Raw genomic sequence first — 20,738 nt, forward strand, 5'->3', positions numbered from 1 at the left:
ACAGAAATAAACTTTATGGTTCTCAATTAGTGTCCTTTGGTATGGGTAGCTATAGGCCAAACAATGGGTAAGCATTGTGCAGAATATTTTCCGAAATAAATGTGTACAGATCCAGGATGTTTGAGTAGATTTTTCCCTGCATGTTTGGTAGCTAGAACAAACTGTTATCCAAGTTTTGCTCTAGCAAAAAATGTCAGAAGGAATCCTTGTGTATCAAGATTAAAAGGAGTCTTTATTCTACTAATTTAAAAAGTGACATAACAAGAACAATTCTTTTTTTTTTTTTTTTTTCAGTAAAACTAAGAAGTTGAACCACTGATGAAATCCTATGAGTTTAATGAATAAAAACTAATTCATGAATAAGTAGTTTACTAGTTAGCAGTTCTTAGGTCTGGAGTAGGTGAGGGTACGTATGCCCATAAAATAACTCACTCTTACCCAACTTCTAAAATCCTCTAGCATGCAGGAGTCTTACAAGATATTTGTGAGTAAAATTTTTATCCCTTATTCAGGAGGGCATCAACTTGGTTTTGCTTTGTACAACTTCAGTGCTATTTTGGTTTATGCTAATGTGAGGCCATCAATCTTTGACTAGCATAAGAGACTAAAGTTAAACACTGTATATATATGATAGTCCCAGGTTCTTTAGGTTAAATGGTACACAAGGGAAAGATAGGTTTATTGATTCAGCAAATATTTATGCAGCACTTAATACGTAGCACATACGGTACTGGACCCAGTAGTGAAAAAAAGAAAACAAAAATGACTCCTGTTTTCTTAGATTTTACATTCTAGTGAGAAAGACAGAAAATGGGCAGACACATGACAGATAGATAGATACATACATACATACATACATACATACATAGATACATAGATACAAAGATAGATGCATAGATACATAGATGGATACATAGATAGCTACATAGGCAGATGGTGATTGATTGATAGAAAAATCTCAGATAATGTTAAGAGACTTCGGGGGGAATGAAACTAGGTAATAAGCAGGACTGCTAGTGGATAGAGTAAGGATGATATTCACAGGGTCAAAGAAGACCCTTGAGAAAAAGGTACTCAAGTTGGGACCCAGTCGGAGGGGCAGCCATGCCCAGGACTCAAGAGAGAACTTTCTGCTGAGAGGCAAACTAAGTACAGTCCAGGGCTTAGAAGAGAACAATTCTGTCTTGTCCGCCAAGGCAAAAATTTGGGGTCAAATAATAGATTACTCCTAAAAATCATAGTTTGAAGCATTAATTAATATTCATCATTAGCTATTTCTACTTGATCTGTTTCTTTCTTGATGGAAATTTGGATATTTCTAGAGATTTCCTGCTAAAATGGGAGAGACTTATAGACAGAACTGAAGATGAATAAAAAATGAGTGAATGAACCATGTAAAATGTCTGTGTAACCGCCACTTTGTAGGGCGTGATCTGGAGCAGGTCTGTAGGTCTTTCATTCCCCCGTCCCATACACTGAGAGTGTCAGTATTTTCCTGTCCTGCGCCTTCTCCTGTCTACACAGGTGTAGACCCCTCCATCTCCTGTACACCTCTAGACCCCGAGCTCTCCTAAGCTCCCTTCTTCAGGAGGCAGAGGTGGGTGGCAGCTGTAGTGGAGGCACGTGAATGGCCTCACCAAAGCAGCTGTTGCTGGCATCCTTGACAGATAAGCTATCACATTAGAACCAGGTCCACTGATGTCCAGATGGCAGCATCTCCCTGCAGGCTTACCATGGGGTTCCGTGGCTGCCTCATTTCCACCTTTTGTATCATTACACATCACCCAACCGTGACCCTCAGGCCTGACTGCATTATCATTGCTTCACTGCAGGCTGTTACACAAGTCAAGACAGTAAATGTGTCAAAAAAGGTGATGGGGACCTCCAGGTCATGTGATTCTTTAGTCTGTTTATTCCTTCTTATGGGACCATGGACATTTATAAATCTTCCCATGAGAAAGACAAAAATTGAAATAAAACCATCCTCCGGTGCTGGGCTTCAGTTGCAATGTCGATACTGGTTTGCAGCAGTGATCAACCTCTACATAGATTGCTAAAATAATGTATTCAGACAAACACTGAAGTTTGAAAGAGTAGATTTTAAAAATAAATTATAATGGCTGTGTCACTAACGAGCCACCTTGGGAGGCCACCTCTGAGATCCAGGGCTCAATCCCAGAAGTAAATATGTTGCCTGATTCTTTGTTTAACTATATTACTTAATATGTAGAAGTAAATGTACATATTTTATTTTTATCAACTCAACCCTTTCCTTTCTAGTCTATATAACTTCCTTTAGATCATTCTTTTCATATTTAAACAAAATGCCATTTAGGTAACTCTTTAAAATGAATCCTGTTGTTTGAAGTATCTTTCAGCCAAGTTGGAGGTAAAGAGTGTGTTAGTAAAATACCAGAGACATTTAAAAATCTGCAAAATATTTTCTCTTCCCCTCCCACATAAAGTAACCTCTTCACTGAATAAACATGCTAAAAGGACATATTTTTTCTTTATATCTGAGACTCATAATCTTGTTGATTCATCATCTCTAAGGTTTTATTGTATCATAGAAAAACAAAACTAACTCTGATTTGCATTTCTTTAAATTCTTCTGTGTTTGTGTATGGAATCTTTTGGATTTCTTAGAATTAAACTGTTCTATGTGATGATGTATTCCTGTTTTTCTGTGGTTGCTTTATTTTGTTTAAGTGGGGCCATAATCAACCATTTTAAGGTCTGTTCTAAAAACTGTAATCAGCTGTAAAAAAAAAATGTGCCTTACATTATTTTTCTAATTATTAATTCTGCACCCTTCATTCCAATTATTTTTCACAAACTTCAATATCTTCTGCTTTTATCTATAAATCTATAATTTTCTCTTGCAATCCTTTCATCTTTTAGGCCTTCAGATTTCCAGCTAAGTTGCTCCACATATCCTAGGTTGATAGATTTCAGTGTTCTGTAAATGTTAATTCTGCATTTTACCCCATCTAATAGTGCTCTGATTTATTCTTTAGTGGTTATTGTATTGTGATTCTCAAATTCCCAGTCCCCCATTTTTAACAAATATGCTACTTTCTTTCATCCATCCGAGAATGTATTTCAATAATTTTCCAAACAATGCTTGTGACTGATTCTTTGGTTGCTTCATTTCAGGGATTAATGAAATTCTTTTGGAGAATTTCATTATTTATTTATTCTCTTATTTATTCTCTTATTTTACACGGTAAACCATTTTTAATGTTCCTCCATCACCGCCTTTGAGTTTGCTTACTTTCCCAGTGAGCTAGTTAGTCTTTGTTGTTCTATGTCCTTGACAGTTTTATTGGCATTTTGATGATTTTTGCTTGAGGGATTTTCTTTATAATGTTAGTCTCTGTTATCTTCACCCAACACCCCACTTGCTTCTTTCCTCAGATTTTTGTGGATCTTACTTTAATCCTTGAGAATCCATAGTATCATATCTAAGTATTTTGCCAAGACAAGCTTCTTACGAGAAGCACAATTCTACTGATATAAAGAAGGAGGTGTGTAGATGGAAAAGTTTATCTGGAAATTAAAGGATAAAAAAATTTTTTTTTAAATAATGGATAAAGGATTCCTTTCTGGATAAAATTGGAGTTAGGAATTGATGTGTCAGAAAGAAGAGAGACAGGATTTTCCTTGGTTTTAAAGATTTGTGAGGTTTGAAATAATAGAATCCCTCAAGTTGGTGACAGAATGTGGCCTGGCCTGGTAGCAGTGAAGAGTTTGCTGTGAAAGGTAGCGATAACGGTGGTGCTGAACACACCACCGCTAACCCAGTGCCTGCTGGACCCTTGCAAGATGCACACACTTGACCTGCATCCTCCCATTAATCCTCAACCCCTGTTGGGAAATGACGTCACTCTGGTTTTACAGATGAGGAGGCTGTAGGAGGGGGATGCAAGTCCTTCAGGCCCCCGCGGGGTGGGCAGCAGGGCCAGGATCCCCTCTCACTTTGGTGGGCTTGGACTTGCTCGCTCTGTGCTGCTTTCCAGCAGCAGTGTGGGCCTGGAGGAGGGAGCAGGAGAAGCAGATCTGGGTCCTTTCCGTGCCTTGCACATGGCACGCACCTGCATTCTTAGGAGTCTTGATCTCAGAGACAAAGGGTCCATGTAAGGGCAGCACAGAGAGAATTACGGTAATTTATGTTCCAGTTACTGTTGAGAGAAGGGACTTGGCAGAAGCCTTCAGGATGGACATCAGCAAAGTTCTAGAAAACCATGTGAGAGAGTCCACGATCCGGACACTAAGCTCCTCGTTTATTGTGATGTGGTAACATGACCAAACGGCTGCCGTTGGATAAATTACATGTTGTTCTGCCTGTTTGAGTGTTTTCTATTTTCTTCCACTGATTACCTGTTTAATTTGGCTCTTGGTAGCACAAGGTTAATAACATTGCAGCTACATTTGAAATAATATATGTCCCCTTTTTGTTAATGGTGCATTGAACTCTAGTTTTAAAAGACATTTAGAGTTTATATGGGGGGCTAAATATAAGTCAAGGCTACCCTAGAAATAATAATATATTTTTCCTAAATTGTTCCTTTCAAAGTACTGTTCTCTCTAGGTTGGAACCAAATCTTGGTAATTTCATATTACATATCATTGGCCGTTTGTATATGTAATTTACAGATATGAAACATTATATGTATTTTTCTGTGGGAAACACCGATGTGCATTACCCAGGCTGTGTGGTGCATGCATTTGGACAGAACATCTCTTTATAATTAATTATACTTTTTCAGTTGTTTCATGGTTGGTCCTTAGAACCTTAGGCTAAAACACTTAAAATTTATCAGAAATCATTTCATAATTTTTGGTTCATAGAAAGTGTGAATTTTCCTTTCAGATGTGAGGTATAGAGTTGTTATGTCCTTTTGGAGGAAATTCACAGTTTGAAAAGTCTTTATTCTGAAAAATAATGTGAAATTGAATGGATCAGGTTATTAAGGCTTCTTTTTATCAGTTTCTGTCCCCTTGTGTTTCAAGTCCTTATTCCCTACCCTGTTGATTTCAACGCTACCGTCATTCATTAAGGCATTTATGAGTTAGCTTTTTCCAAGATGTAGGGGCTTTTTACTTATTTATTTTGTGCTGTCAGTTCTACATCTTGGAAAATTGTAAAATCTTCCTCTTATTCTGTATCTCTTCCTACCATCACAATTTTGGGCAGAAACATGTCATCCAAAAGAACCCCAAATGTAGTTTAAAGATAACACTGAAACAAAAAGCATATTAGAAATAAAACTTTTGATGAGGAAGCCCAGTGATCCATATGGGGTGTCTGTGTGAGTGTGTGTGTGTGTGTGTGTGTGTGTGTGTGTGTGTGTGTGTGTGTGTATGAACTGATACATCTGGATTCCTCTAGCTTAATTGAGTCAGGTGAGATGGGCTCCTTATTTGAATGGGCCTATAGTGACTGGCTTTTTTTCCCCTAATGAATTGTGACTATGTAGTGTACTTCCATTTTGTTTTTCAGAGCAATGTTTTCATATTTGTTTTAAATTAATACTTAAAAATTCAGTATTATATCAATTCTACCACTCTGTCATCGTATATTTCTCTTTTCTCTATTTAGAAAATTGAGTGTCTCAAAACAAAAATTAAAAAAAAGCTCTTCTGACAATATAACATTCTTTTTTTAATTAATTAATTAATTAATTTTTGGCTGCATTGAGTCTCCGCTGCTGCGTGCGGGCTTTCTTTAGTTGTGGGAAGCTGGGGCTACTCTTTGTTGCGGTGCACAGGCTTCTTATTGCAGTGGCTTCTCTTGTTGTGGAGCAAGGGCTCTAGGCACCCAGGCTTTAGTAGTTGTGCCATGCGGGCTCAGTAGTTGTGGCTTGTGGGCTCTAGAGCACATTCTCAGTAGTTGTGGCTCATGGGCTTAGTTGCTCCGTGGCATGTGGGATCTTCCCGGTCCAGGGATCCAACCCATGTCCCCTGCATTGGCAGGCAGATTCTTAACCACTGTGCCACCAGGGAAGTCCCAATATAACATTCTTAATTGCCAAGTCTCTTGCAGTTTTTATGTAATCATAATTAAATAGCTAAATTCTGTTTTCTTTTTCATACTTACACCCCGCAAAATTGACCAATTTATTTTTCTCTCATTTAAGATTATTGTGTGCTTTTTCCCCTTAACCTTTCTGTCTGAAAGATTAGCATCTTTGCACCATTAAAAAAATAAACAAAAAACTGAGAAAGAATTCAACTAATTTGTATTACACTTACTTTGAGTACAATCAATTTTTTGGCTACTTTCTATTATGCAAGGATAATAGTCAACAGAATTTGGTTAGATGGTGAAGAAAAATAGTTGAATATCCACTGAAAATGTTTGTAAAGTGAACAAACCGATTTTTCACAAATTAGGGAGTGAAATTAGATGAGACATAGGATTGGGCTGTTGTTTTTCCAGGAATCTAGCGATTGGCATCACTCTTCGAGGTACTCCTGGGGCAGGTTTCAGGACCCCCAGCAGCTGGGTTCAGCCCACTGTTTGGATATTTTAGCTCCTAGATGCCACCTCCTCTGGAAGGTGTTCCTTATCTTCCGCATCTGAGGTTCCTTCCCTGAGCACCCGCTGCACCCTGAGAACGGCCTGTCCTGCACCTTCCTCTCGCTGGCCTGCAGTGTCTTTCACTGGACCACCTGTCATCACACAGCAGAGTCTTCCTAGAGATGCTTAATTACCAGAGACCAACTTGGCGTGTAGGAAATGACTGCCACATCGCTATAGTACTAAGGCATATTAGATTGGGATCAGAGAAAGAAAACAGGACTACAGTAGCTAAAACTTTCGAAGAAATACTTTAAAATGAGTAGTTTATAAGAAAGAAAGAAGTTTGAAAATAGAATTAAGTTTTATAACCTCTACTCTTATCTTCTTCATTTATATTTGAACGTGTGGGAAACAATCTAAAAACTACATCGAGACTCAGGATTTCCCAGTTTGAGATCTAAACCTCTCACTAATAACTGCAGAATAAGGCCCTCATCTTCCCTGGCTTTCATTTTCCTCCTGTGAAAACAGAGGTGTCAGAATATCAAGTAATTTTAAGCCTGCTTAGATTCTGTATTCCACATTTGGTCACACTAAACTGTTGATCCTCCTCATCCTCTAGTAAGAAAATATAAGCAAATGTAATTTAACTCCATTACTTCCCTGCCACCATATATACTTTATGTATAAAAGAATATTATTCAGCCATGAAAAGGGATGAATCCCGCCACAACATGGATGGAACTGGAGGGCATTATACTAAGTGAAATAAGTCAAAGACAGAGACAGACAAATACCGTCTCATCTCTCTTACATGTGGAATCTAAAAAACAACAAACAAGCTGTAGATACAGAGAATAGATTGGTGGTTGCCAGAAGCAGGAGGTAGGGAAAGGAGAAATGGTTCAAACTTTTCGAGTCTTTTTAGTTTAAATAGGAGAAAAGAACATATTACAAAATACCAAGAATGTATTTTAAAAATTACACCAGAGTCTAGACTGAACAGCATCTTTTTCTCACAGTTCTGAGATTCTGTTTGGAAGTTGAAAAAGTAAAGGATTTCATCAGTTGTCATTAAGAAACCTTAATCTGTGTTTAAATTCTATAATTGTTTTGTGTTTTGTGTTTATCAAACTACCCCCTGTGAGTCTTAAGCTTTTAGAATTCTAGAACTTTGTCCTTCTTTCATTTTCCTTCCTATTTGATTTGTTGTCATTAAGGAATATCTGTCTGGAAAAGTTAAAAATTCTATAATTACTTTGTGTTTATCATGATACCCCTGGTAACTCTAAGTTTTTTGAAGGCTAGAACTTGGTGCATCTTCTCTTTGGACCTGGGCAGAGTAGGTATTCAGTACGTCCTGAAAGATGAGTCAGTTGTCCTCAGCAGATGGAGGGCGTAGCGCCTGCCCTCAGGACACGTACCATGAAGGAGGTGAGGCAGAGAGTACAGGCAAACCAGCAAGAAATTTCAAAAAGTGCAACATCATGAAGGGAGTAGGCTGGATGTTGACAAAGAGACTGACGTCTTGGACAGAATGGGCAGGGGAGACACCACCAAGAACAGACTTCATGCAGAGACTTGAAGGATGTGGAGCAGCATGTACAAGGCCAGCTGCAGGGACCAGTCAAGACACAGAAGAGCACGTGTGTGTGTGTGTGTGTGTGTGTGCATGTGCGCATGCACATGTGGAGCTAAAGGGACCATTGAGACTAAATGCCACTGAATCATTCACACTTAAAAACATAAGGCAGAACTATTCACAATACCCATGACGTGGATGCACCCTAAGTGTCCATCAGTGGATGAATGGATAAAGAAGGTGTGATGTATATACATGTAATGGAATATCATTCAGCCTTAATAACAAAGGAGATCCTACCATTTGCAACAACATGGATGCACTGGGAAGGCATTATATTAAGTGAGACAAGACAGACACAGAAAGGAAAAAACTGCATGATCTCACTTATGTGTGGAATCTAAAAAAGTCAAATACACAGAAGCAGAGAGTCGAACAGTGGTGACCAGGGATGAGAAGGTGGGGAAATGGAGAGATATTGGTCAAAGGGCACAAAGTTACAATTATGAAGAATGGATACATCTGAAGATCTATGGTGTCACCATGGCAGCATGGTGACTATGGTTAATAATACTGTATTGATTACTAGAAATTTGCTAAGAGAATGGATTTAAGATGCTTTCACTATATACACAAAGGGTGACTGTGTGAGGAGACAGGTTAATTAGCTTGACTGTAGTAATCATTTCACTATGTATATGTACATCAAATCGTCATGCTCCTTATATACAGTTTTTATTAAAAAATGAATTCTCCAATCAACATCACTTGTCACTGAGAAATGACAGCAACTTTCATTCCAGATGTGTATTTCTGTTTTACTACCAGGTATATTTATAGAATGCCATATTTTCTGACAAACGAGAGGTTCTTTACACAAGATTGGATCCACCTTTTCTCTTTTTATGGGGCATTAATAGCATAAAGATCGTCCTATGACTATCAGCAGAGGCTGATTGTTGAGTCTGAACCCTGACAAAAACCTCTCCAACACCCTTTGCTTTGGCTTGAAAGAATTACAGAATGGTTATTTTTACACCCATAATGAAAACACATTTATGAAGTGAGACCCCCTATCTGTGACTCATTACAAATTTGCCAACCGTGACCCTCAGGCCTGAATGGATTATCATTGCTTCACTGCAGGCTGTTACCCAAGTCAAGACAGAGTAAATGTGTCAAAAAAGGTGATGGGAACCTCCAGGTTGCATGATTCTTTAGTCCTTTTATTCTTTCTTGTACCACCATGGACATTTATAAATCGGCCCATGGGAAAGACAAAAATTGAAATAAAACCATCCTCGGGTGTTGGGCTTCATATGCAATGTTGATACTGGTCTGCAACGTCATGAACCTCTACACCTGTTTCAAATTAGATTGCTAAAATAATGTATTCAGACAAACGCTGAAATTTGAAAGAGTAGATTTTTAAAATAAATCATAACAGCTATACCACTAATTTTAGTAAGAATTTCCAATAGCAGAATTAATGCATCCCATATTAGCACTGCTTGGGAAAGCACCTGGTTAGGGCCTGCTCAGTATTGTACACATCAAATTGGATATTAGTCAGAAGCCTGCCTTCCCCCTGGTACCACTTAAGTCTTTCTTTCAGGTTTAATGAACAGGCATTTAATGTTTTTTACAGGATTCCAGAGTTTCAGATTTACTCTGAAGTAGATCCCATTAAAATGTATTTCCAATATTATGGTTTCTGTACTTCCTGTTCTCTCTCTCTCCCCCTCTGTCATTTATCTACCTATCTCATCTATCCATCATATCTGTCTGTCCATCTATCCATCTGTCTCTTTCATCTGTCTGTGATAGCCTCTACCTCTCTCTCTTCTTCATGTTACAGATATCTATCTATTATCTGTATATATATTTCTCCTTGTCACCTAGGGTTCCAGCCTAACTTTGTGACAGACTGTCTTCCCCCTTTATCACAATATTGGTCAACAAAGGAAGCATTTCTTTTATGAGAAGAAAGAAGTTCATAGTATTCAAATATATCCATGTGTCAGACACAAACTGGTCTTGTCTAAATGGTGTTGAACACCTAGACAAACTGTTCTTTATTAAAAAAAAAAGACAAGGCTTTGCAAAGTTAAATGTAGAGGACAACTTTCTAGCCTCAGAAGGTCTTTTTCGTATGTTAATATTGGTACATACATGAAATCTGCAGACATCACACTAAAAATATCTATTCCTTGGTGTTCTAGGTATCCTCAAAATATATCTCATTAACTGCAGTCCCCATTTATTTTGCTTATACTGATTTACCTTTTGGTCATTCCAAACACTATGTGACAATAAATATTTGATAGATATTTGATTTAAAGTATCAATACAATATGGGTTAATTTCATTTTTAGAGCTGATGATAAATATCTTTGGAGTAATAGCAATTTTGAATTCCATAAAATTCTATAATCGAGGGCTCTCAAATATATACAATTATTATTTTTAAAAGCAACTTTAAATCATTTGAAATAACAGTGAAATGATGGAGCAAAATTAATACTACAACTGGATATTTGCATTATGTGAGGTCCCAGAAAGTTCCTGTTATGCTAAGTAATTCTCTCTTGTGTTTGATTTAGGTCATCAAGCTTGCCTTTGAGGAGTTTGAGCTGGAAAGAGGCTACGACACCCTAACCGTGGGCGATGCTGGGAAAGTGGGTGATACCAGAACCGTCTTGTATGTGTAAGTGTATCTTCCCTTGTTTCTTCTTTCCCAGAACAGGAAGTTATCTGTGCAAACACGGATGTGTCCTTGAGATCCTGGTGCAGACTTTCCATTCCCACTCAGAAGTTTAATAAATGCCATGTATGGCTAAATTAGTAGTTTCTAAATCTGATTTCAGATGAGGACTAATTCAGGATTGCATTCTATCTGTGGCAGTGTTTTTTATTTTAAATCATTGAAAAATAGGGCAAAAGATTAGACTATATGGAAAAGCAGAAAGTAGAAGTGATGAGTTTCTCAACTCAACTGCTCCTTGTCCGCCCCTCTCTTTCTACTTATTATGTTGTCAGTGTTCGGGGAAGTACAAGTATCTTCTAGAATAAGGCCATATGTCTTCTGAAAGCCTTGCGCTCTGTAGAGCTGCATACTAAAAGTAGCAGAGAGTGTGGGGAGAACAGTGTGGTAGCGCCCTTTATATCTGTGGACTTCCGTACCCAGAGTCCTGGCAAATACAGTAGCGGCCCCACCGTGAATGTCAGCACACAGATCCCTACACTGGTCCATTGGCAACTGGACTCATGGGAGAGTCTGCACCACTTCGCCCTGGACACCATCAGCCTTTTCCAGATGCAGGGCCATGAGGATAGTCTGGACAATTATTTTTTTTCTTTTTTTAAATATTTATTTACTTATTTATTTTGGCTTCTCCGGGTCTTAGTCGCGGCACGGGGAATCTTCGTTGTGGCGTGCAGGATCTTTAGTTGTGGCATGTGGACTTCTTAGTTGAGGCTGAGGAGTGAATATACCCCCGGGTCATGGTTTTAATATTGATAGGACAGTTTTTAGGAGACTTGTTCTAGCAATATTAAAACCATGACCCAGGGATATCTTCATTCCTCAGTGTTTTCAGTGCAGAAGGAAATGTCTTTGCAGCCTCTTCCTCTGCGTTCGCACCTTGCACAGCCAGCTTCCTGTAGGGGCTCCCGAAACTACTTTCACTAATGGAAGTCATTCTGCAGGATTTTCACCTTTTTTCTCTTAGTCTGCTTATACATGGCTGAGATTTTCTCTTTATTTGTGAGAAAGCTTGCCCTGGACAACTTCAAAGTATTATTCTGCTAGGGAAAAACAACAACAAGAAGAGGTGGCCGTTATACCCACTCATTCTCTTACTTAGCAGTTACTTATGAGGTAGTTCACATTGTAAAAAGTTCTGCAGTGAACATCTGTCTGTGCCTTTAAAATTAGTGGACCCGCACTCTGATGGCATTGGGGACATTCTCTTTTCCTTTATTGTATCTTGGATGTAGTTCCCTATCAGTATATATCTTTATCTCATGTTTTATAGCTGCTACTACTAATAATTAAAATCATGTTACTGGCCCATGACTTAGGATAATAATTATAATAGTAGCAGTAGTAATCTCATAGCATTTATTGAGTACCTCTTATATACCATGCACTGTGCTAGATGCCTAATACATATTATCTTGTTTGGTCTTCACCTAAATCCTGTGAGTTAGGGGTTAATACTGTCTTCATCATATAAATGATGAAACTGAGGCTTAGATAGATTTACCCCCATTCACAAACCTAGCGTTTGTTCTAGCAGGAGTTCAGACTCCGTGATCCTCCTCCAGTGTCTATATTCCTTATCATTACATGTGGATGTGCCATGTTTTTTAACTGATTCTCATTGATAGCCTTTGTCTTTTCTCCATCCCCCCGTAATCTTGCATTTCTAAGCAGCTACGCAGTAAACTACTTTGTACAAATTGTCGTACTTGTTTCATATGCCTTCAGGAAAATTTCCAGCAGAGGAATTTCAGGAGTTAGGAGCATCTTCATTTACATCATTAGGCTTTTCTAATAATCCCCCCAAAAGTTTATATCAATTTTCTTTTCCACCACAGTATGTAAAGGTCCCTGTTTCCCCACACTCTTACCAAATGGTTATTCTTTTTTTGCCCAATTACTAGCTTTAAATTGCATTTATTTATAAAAATACGGATTCCTGCAGGTTGGGGACAGATATCTGTATTGTTTGCAATCTTCCATGTCAGTTGTGTGCACACAGCCTGGCATTGGTCTGGAGCGGTACTTGTAGTCACTGATACAGTGGACAGCAGTGAGGCCAGGATGCCAGAGGTGGAATTTCTGGCTCTAGCTTTGCTCTTAACTATCTGTGACCCTCTCTGTACCTCTGTTTTTATGGCTATGAAATATGTATAATAAACTTTTCCTGCCTGTGGTAAGGAGCAAAATGAAATAGTGCATGTGAATGCACTGGAGAGCCAAGAAATACAAACCACACATGAAATAGCTTTATTATTACCATAACATCTAATTTAAGAAGGGATATCATTAAAACAAATGAGAGAAATTTTCAAATAAATGCAAAATGTAGAACATAAATGTAGAAAAGTAGTGCCATATAAAATCCCTTAGGTCACTATTAAAGATCTGAAGTCATACACGCATTTTTTAATGCTATTTGTTGTTAAGGGAGCAATAGCAAACTATGTATTACCTTGACATAAGTGTTATTAGAACCTCCTCTCAATAGCTCACATCTATAAAGGAAAAACTAAATAGTCAACTGAATCAAAGTGAGATGCCCTTTGGGAAACATAATGTAACAAAGATCAGTTGGGCATTTAATCATCTTCAGTAGAGAAAAGCAAAGCCACTGATATATTTCCTTAGTATACAAAACTACAGAAAAAGAAAAAACAAGAGAATCACAGTTGGTGTCTTTGGATAAACAGGCAATTTTAGAGAATACGGCAACAAATATTTTTGAGTACTTCCATGTCAGATGTGAGTCTCAGCATGGAGTTTAAAATCTAATTGGAGAAATGGCAGATGAGCTGAGATGGTTATATACTAGACAGTGTATAGAATCATTGACTATCATGATACATATTTCAGATAAAATTTGAGTTAAGAAACTTATTTATGGGCAGCTGATATTTACTACCTCGAGCTCAATATTTTATAGGTTCCCCTTTTTAGGGGGCCTGTGGAATTCTATTCAGATCTTAATTTTCAGGAGAAATTTAGAAAGTGAGATAGCCTAACTGGCTCATCCTAAATATGCTTTTAAAAATTCTAATTTCTGTTAATGGCTTTTTATTTTCTTAACTTTCTTGGCGCAAAAAGAGAACAACTGAATGTTAGGGGGACTCTTTCAATAGCCGAGTCTTCCCAAGAGATGGATGAATTTATTCAGGTTACTTTTACAGAATGACAGACTTAAAACAAAATTAAATAACTCACTTAGCAAATCTCTATTGAGATCTCTCCAAGAATATATGTTGGTAATTTTCTCAAGTTTAATTTTCAGAAAAACTGCATCCAGAGACATTGCTCTTCACGACTTTCCTCTGGCCTTTGCAGTTACTAGCAGTGGTGACCAGGACATGGCATTAATTTCAGGATGTCTTGGCGATTGCAGGCACCAGTGGCAGGTTTTAAGTGCCCATCTCTGTAAGGGATGAATAGTCAGTATCAGGGAAATCTGTGAGCGAGTAGTATTGCCTCTGCCTGACTACACTTGTCTATTAACCAATAAGGATACTAGTTGTTTCCTATGGCTGGTTGATCCACTGTTCTTAAATTGCTTCTTGGGCTTAGAAGTGGCTCCAGCCCTCATATGGTAGCCCTCCACCTACCTCTGCTATTGTCTGCGGGTGCTGTGAAGGGCATCATTCTTTTTTTATTAAAAGACTACACAACAGCCATAACAAAGCAGACACTGAAAACTGATGTGTGTGTCTATGTATTCTTTGGACATTATCAGAGGAGTTGATCACAGTACATCTCAGTGCTTTGGAGAAAGCTTGAGCAATTTATGTTAGGAATAAGCACGTAAAGGTAGCTACCTAGACGTTCTCTAGGCAAAAACCCATTTTTCAAAATTAGAAAGCAAGTACACTCCTTAGATTCTTAGAATTCTGGAGTCACATGATCAAAACTCTTTTTCCTCATATAATCATTCTCGTAATGACATTGCCTGTGAGCACGGACACATATGAGAGTGCAGATCAGACTCAAATCCTAAAAGCTCTATTCTTGAAGTGAAGTTCATCCATTGCTAGGTTTCTCTCCTTTGTCTCTTTATGGGGAAATGTTCTTCCTTGATTCTTTGAAGAAACATTTATTGAAATTCAAACATTGCAGGGCTCAGAGGTGGGTAACAGTAGGCTTTGAGGGGATGGTCCGCAAGTGGAGAAGGCAGAGGCTTCCTGACCTTCATTATGACGCTGGGGCGGGTTAGCAGAGGCTGCCACTCTCTGGACGCTCCATGGTGCCTAAGTTCTCTATTCCAGCAGCCCTGTCAGAGGAGAGATAGCCGGACCACTGGACACACGCATTTTAGGTTTGGGATTCCATCTGTTCTGGGGTGTCTGGGAAAGCAAACTGACCTGCGGCCTTGGGGGCCCATGGAAGTGGTCTCTGGGGAACCTTCCTGCAGAGGAGAAGAATGCATAGGTCCCAAGGAAGCGCAGCCCAACGGCAGCACCTGCGGGAGATGCGGGGAGACTAGTTCCAGCTAATTTGGAGTCCAGACAGCCTTAGTCATTTTCCAGCTGTTCTGCCACTTACAACCCCAGTGTTGACTCAGTGTGGCAGTTTTCTCTAAGGAGCCAGGAAATGCATGTCTTGCTTGCTACACTGTTACCCTGGAGAGCTAAGGATCTCTCGTCCACGATTCATCAGTCAAAAGCATTTAAAGTGTGTGTTCTGTGTTTTTGATATTGAATTAACCTCAAAGGCGCAGTCATTCTCTTTTGGGGGGCTTAGTGCATTTAAAACAGTAAGGGCTACGCAAGACCTCCAGGGCAGCAAGACCAGCTCCCCATCTCATGCCAACTTTGCAAGCCAGAAGCATTGTTGTAAGTGTAAAGTGAGACGGCTAATGAAACGTTGTTTGAAAAAGGTGAAAGGTATGATGCGAAGAGAAGATAGTATTGTATTACTGTAGTTATTATCTCTGCCTTAATATAATGAAATATGTGGTGCTCAGAATTGTCTTTGGAAATGGAATATACTAGAAAGGAAGAAGGAAGAGGAGTTGAACTGCCATTCACTGAATCTGTCTGGGCCCGCATTGTCTCCTGACAAACTTTTGACAAAGGTATTGCTTCCCTCTGCTAGAGGAAGACAGGGGGAACCTGACTTATGGCCGTGGAGACAGCAGGCTGCCTAACTGGTTTCTGGGCTGTTTTCAAGATTTTGTTCCTTGTCTTTAGTTTTCAAAAGTTTAATTAGGTGGATTTGTTTAATTAACATGGATTTGTTTGAGTTTATCCTGTTTGAGGTTCACTTGGTTTCTTAGAACTGTAGGTTATGTGTTTCCCCAAATTTGAGGAGTTTTCAGCAATTATTTCTTTAAACCCCCTTTCAGCCTCACTCTCTTTCTCTCCTTCTGGGATTTGAACGATAAGATGTTGGGCCTTTTGTTTTGACCCACAGGTCCCTGAGGTTTTGTTCACTTTTTTTCCATTGTGTTTTCTCTCTGCCGTTCAGTCTGGGCGAATTCTATAGACCTGTTCTCAAGTTAACATGTCATCGTGCATCTCCGCGCTACTTACTATAAGCCCATCTAGTTACTTTAAATTTCTATTATTGTATTTTTACTCCTGTAATTTCCATTTGGTTCTTTTTCGTAACTTCTCTTTCTTTGCTGGGATCATCTGTTTGTTTGTTTGTTTTTTTATTTGATTGCAGAGAATTTGTAAATGATTGAAACATTTACACAATGGCTGCTTTAAAATCCTTGTCAGGTAATTTCAACATCTGATTCATTTTAGGTATTGTCAGCTGGTTGTCTTTTCTTGTTGAAGTTGTGATTTTCTTGGTTCTTGGTATGATAATTGGACCCAGGCTGTTTTGTCTATCATGTTAGGATGTACTGGGAATTATATAAACCTCTTATTTTAGCAGACAGTCACCCTGGCTAGACTTAACACGCAGTTCTCGGCCAACTTGTGTCAGCTGGGGTTCCAGTGACAGGCTCACTGTCAGAGCATGTACGGCATTGTCTGGGTCTGCTTAGTTGATTGGTGCCTGTGGGACTCACACTTGTCCTTGCTGGTGGGGAGAGGTTGGTGGGAACCCCCATCACTGCTTCCCTCCTGCATCTCACCCCTTGTCCCCTCACCCCTCCCTCTGCCCCTATCTCTGGGAGGGAAGGGGCATCTCAGTCTCAGATTGGCAGAGACAGAGTCTTCCTGGATTGGGTCACTGGTGTGGCTGGTCTCTGTCACAGGTTCTGCTTTACTCAGAAAAGGGAGGCTCGGGCCCCGGGGAAGGTGAAGGCTTGCCCTGGACACCTGTGGTTACCAAGGTCCCTTCATCCATCCCCCATGCTGGTGGTGCTGGTCTTCCTTATGTTGTTTGAGGGATACCCCTTGCATCCCCGTGAGGATGGAGCTTACCTGGAGCCTTCTGTTGCCCGGTCAGGGTTCAGGAAACGCCAGGTCTGGTGGTCCTCTGTTTTTGGGGGGGCCACACAGACAGCCTGCACTGCGTTGGTTCTCTGACCCTGGAGTCTCAAACCAGCTTGCCTTCAGAGTCCTCTCCTGGTTGTGTCCCGTGCCATTTTGAGGGTTCATATCTGAGCTTATCAAGGAAGAGAATGGAAAAAAATGTGTCTGTGTCCATATACTTTTAAATCATCTGGGCTGCACTCAGTAACAGAAGTCTGTAAAATAACTTCATTATGGGCCTTAGTAAACTTTTTTTCTTTGAAGTGAAAGATAGAAGTTTGGATTAGATATTTTGTCTACAGCTCCACATAGAAAGGCTTAACAATTCTGATACTGTTTAGTGGATTTAACCTGGTGATGGCAGACCATTGATGTAACTAACGTCATCTTCTATGCCACCTGGCTAGAATGGATTCCAGCACGGTGAATAAAAGCTGTCGCATTTGAATGAAATGTGTGCAGGAGTCACACTCACTGAAAAGCTTGCTCTAATTTCATGTTGGTGCCAGTGGGGAAATTCTATCAGCTTCAGTGTATGTACTGTTGATCTCCAGGTTTATTTAACTTTATATATAATAGTATGATCATTTATTCTATAAAACCACTGCCTTGAGTGATTTTTCAAAGTCAGCTTGAGGTAAAAGAGTTCTGTTCCTCTCCACCTGTTCAGCATTCTGTTCTGGTACATGTCATGTAAATAGCCGTGTTGCCTGGAAGTCCCCTGCACGAGGAGCCAGCTGGATGCTGGTGGATCGAGAACCTTTAACTCTGATCAGGACTGCCTTCAGGCGGATTTGCTCTCAGGGTCTGGTCAATATTGCAAATAAAGATGTGCAAAACCTCAGATGACAAGCCTATCCTTCCAAGACCAGAATTTAAATCCCTTCTGCCTCGGTATGTTTAATGATGAAGTCCACTTATGACTCTGGCTCTGCCACCTTTTACCAAGGTTTGTATCAGGGCATCTCTGACTCTTCCTAAAGGTGTTTTACTCCATCCCTGGGGGGCATGGTTCTTGTCACGTGCTGCACAGATCACACACTGTGTCTTAACCTCTCCTTATTAGTCTCCGGCACACACTGTATTAACCCAATCAAGGCAAACAGTCAACTAACATTTATATTTTAAGTAACTCTGCATTTCCTATACTTTCTCAGAATTTATGAAATTTATTGATATTAAAAAATGCAAAGACTTCAAAATAGGTCAAATTTAGGTCAGGTTATTTTTAATTAATTTAATTTTTAATTTATTTTTACATCTTTATTGGAGTATAATTGCTTTACAATGGTGTGTTAGTTTCTGCTTTATAACAAAGTGAATCAGTTATACATATGTTCCCATATCTCTTCCCTCTTGCGTCACCCTCCCTCCCATCTTCCCTATCCCACCCCTCCAGGCGGTCACAAAGCTAGGTCAGGTTTTAACTTGTGAGTAACATTTACTTTCTAACTGCCCAATTTACAATTGAAAGGTGTGCTTTAAAGGTTCCCACACCACTTTCCTTTCAGGTACCTGCCAGTAGGATGCAGGTCTGATGTGCTCCAGGTGTTACTTTGCATCAGATTCATACTTTGTGGCATACTCAAGAGTTTTGTTTTTTTTTTAATCTCCAGGCTTGAACAAATTATTTCTTTAATGAATATGTAGTAAAATAGACTTTTTGGAGTACAGATCTATAAGTATTAATACATGTATAGATTTGTATAACGACCAGCAAAATCAGGATACAGAAGTTTGTCACCCCTCAAAACTGTGCTTTCTCTTTGTAGTGATACCCTCTCCCACCTTAAACCGTGAAGCACTGATCTATTATCCATCATTATAGTTTGTCTTTCTGAGAATATCACATAAATAGAATTGTACACTGTGTATTCTTTAAGACTGCAAGTGGAATGTAAAATGGTACAGCCATTCTGGAAAACAGTTAGGCAGTTTCATACGAAGTTAAGTACTTATTTATCATGTAATCTGGCAATCCCATTCCTAGGTATTTACCCTAAAGAAATAAAATTTGCCCTACATGAATAGAGTTAACTCTATTCATAATGGCCAAACAACTGGAAACAGCGTAAATGTCCTTGGACAGGTGAATAGATAGACACACCTTGGTATATTCATACAAGGAAGTTCTGTTCATCAGTACCAAGGAACAAACTACTGACACACACAGCAATGTGGGAATTGCATGGTGCTGTGCTGAGTGAAAGCACCCAGTTTGATTTCACAATCCCTTTCCAGCAGATGTATTTCATGTATGTGAGGATAGAACTGTTGAATCATTTAACAAGGGCCAAAAAGAAGACCTGTCCAGAAATGAGATGGCCTTCGCATACGATGTAATATTAGTAGCAACCAAAGCATCATGAAGTTACTGCCTCACCTGGGTGCAGTTAAGCTTTAAAGAACAATGACCATTTTCACGTGAAAGACTTTAGCTGTTCTCTCGATGCAGTATGCCCTGGTTGCAGGGAAGGAACAAACACATGATCAAAAGTCATTTCCTTCCTTTTGGGTTAATGATTCAATACGCTGGAACATACAAAGATACTGCTGATTTCAGTTGAACACTGATCCTGATTGCAAGGAGGCATATCAAACCACTGAGGTTAAGACAGCTTGACCATGGTTGAACTCTATCAAAAAGATAAGAGAATTTTAGGTCTGAATGATTCCTTGAAGGTAATTTAATACAGTTGTTTCCCAGATGAAGAACCTGACACAGATGTAAAATAATTTAGCTAAAACCACAGGGTAAATTAAAGGCAGAGCTTCAACAGAACCTCAAATACCAAGTCCTTGGTATGCTAAGATCAAACAAAAATTTAAATCATTAGTTGGAGATATTCCTATGAAATTTAAACATGTAGATATTTAATGAATTTTAATGGAGATTAATTTACATTTTCATTTATGCATTTGTTCAAAGAAATGGTGCATTTTATACGCAAGAGTCTGGGGATTAAAGGCCAAGTGATATCAGCTTGCACTCAAGAAGGTTTAGAATTTGGTAGGAGAAGGAGGAAGTAGATGCCTGTGAATGTTTGTCTTCGGTGAGGTGTATGCAGGGTCCTCCAGTGACCTAGAGAAAAAAGATACCTGCATCACCTAAGGGAGTTAAGAAATGCCAGGTGAGGGGCTTCCCTGGTGGCGCAGTGGTTGAGAGTCCGCCTGCCGATGCAGGGGACACGGGTTCATGCCCAGGTCCGGGAAGATCCCACATGCCGCGGAGCAGCTGGACCCGTGAGCCATGGCTGCTGAGCCTGCGCGTCCGGAGCCTGTGCTCCACAACAGGAGAGGCCACAACAGTGAGAGGCCCGCGTACCGCAAAAACAAAAACAAAAAAACAAAAAAAAAGAAATGCCAAGTGAGAATCCTCAAATACTGTAAGAACTCCTTATCCAGGGAGCATAGGCACTCCAGGCAGTGATTTCAGGATTTGCCAAA

The 20,738-nt window shown here is 39.4% G+C and overlaps 1 protein-coding gene across 1 annotated transcript in view; it reads left to right on the forward strand.

Annotated features, from left to right (window-relative positions):
* The window catches only part of CSMD1 (CUB and Sushi multiple domains 1), a gene marked incomplete at its 3' end in the record, with an annotated part of 1,744,596 nt that overhangs the window by 1,329,688 nt on the left and 394,170 nt on the right, over positions 1–20,738 (forward strand). The window contains exon 11 of the mRNA XM_082863948.1: positions 10,712–10,815. Coding sequence (XP_082720074.1) covers positions 10,712–10,815 — 104 coding nt within the window. The remainder of the gene's footprint in view (positions 1–10,711; positions 10,816–20,738) is intronic.

Source organism: Leucopleurus acutus (genome assembly GCF_964270905.1).
Source record: "Leucopleurus acutus genome assembly, chromosome: 21".
NCBI classification, from domain to species: domain Eukaryota; kingdom Metazoa; phylum Chordata; class Mammalia; order Artiodactyla; family Delphinidae; genus Leucopleurus; species Leucopleurus acutus.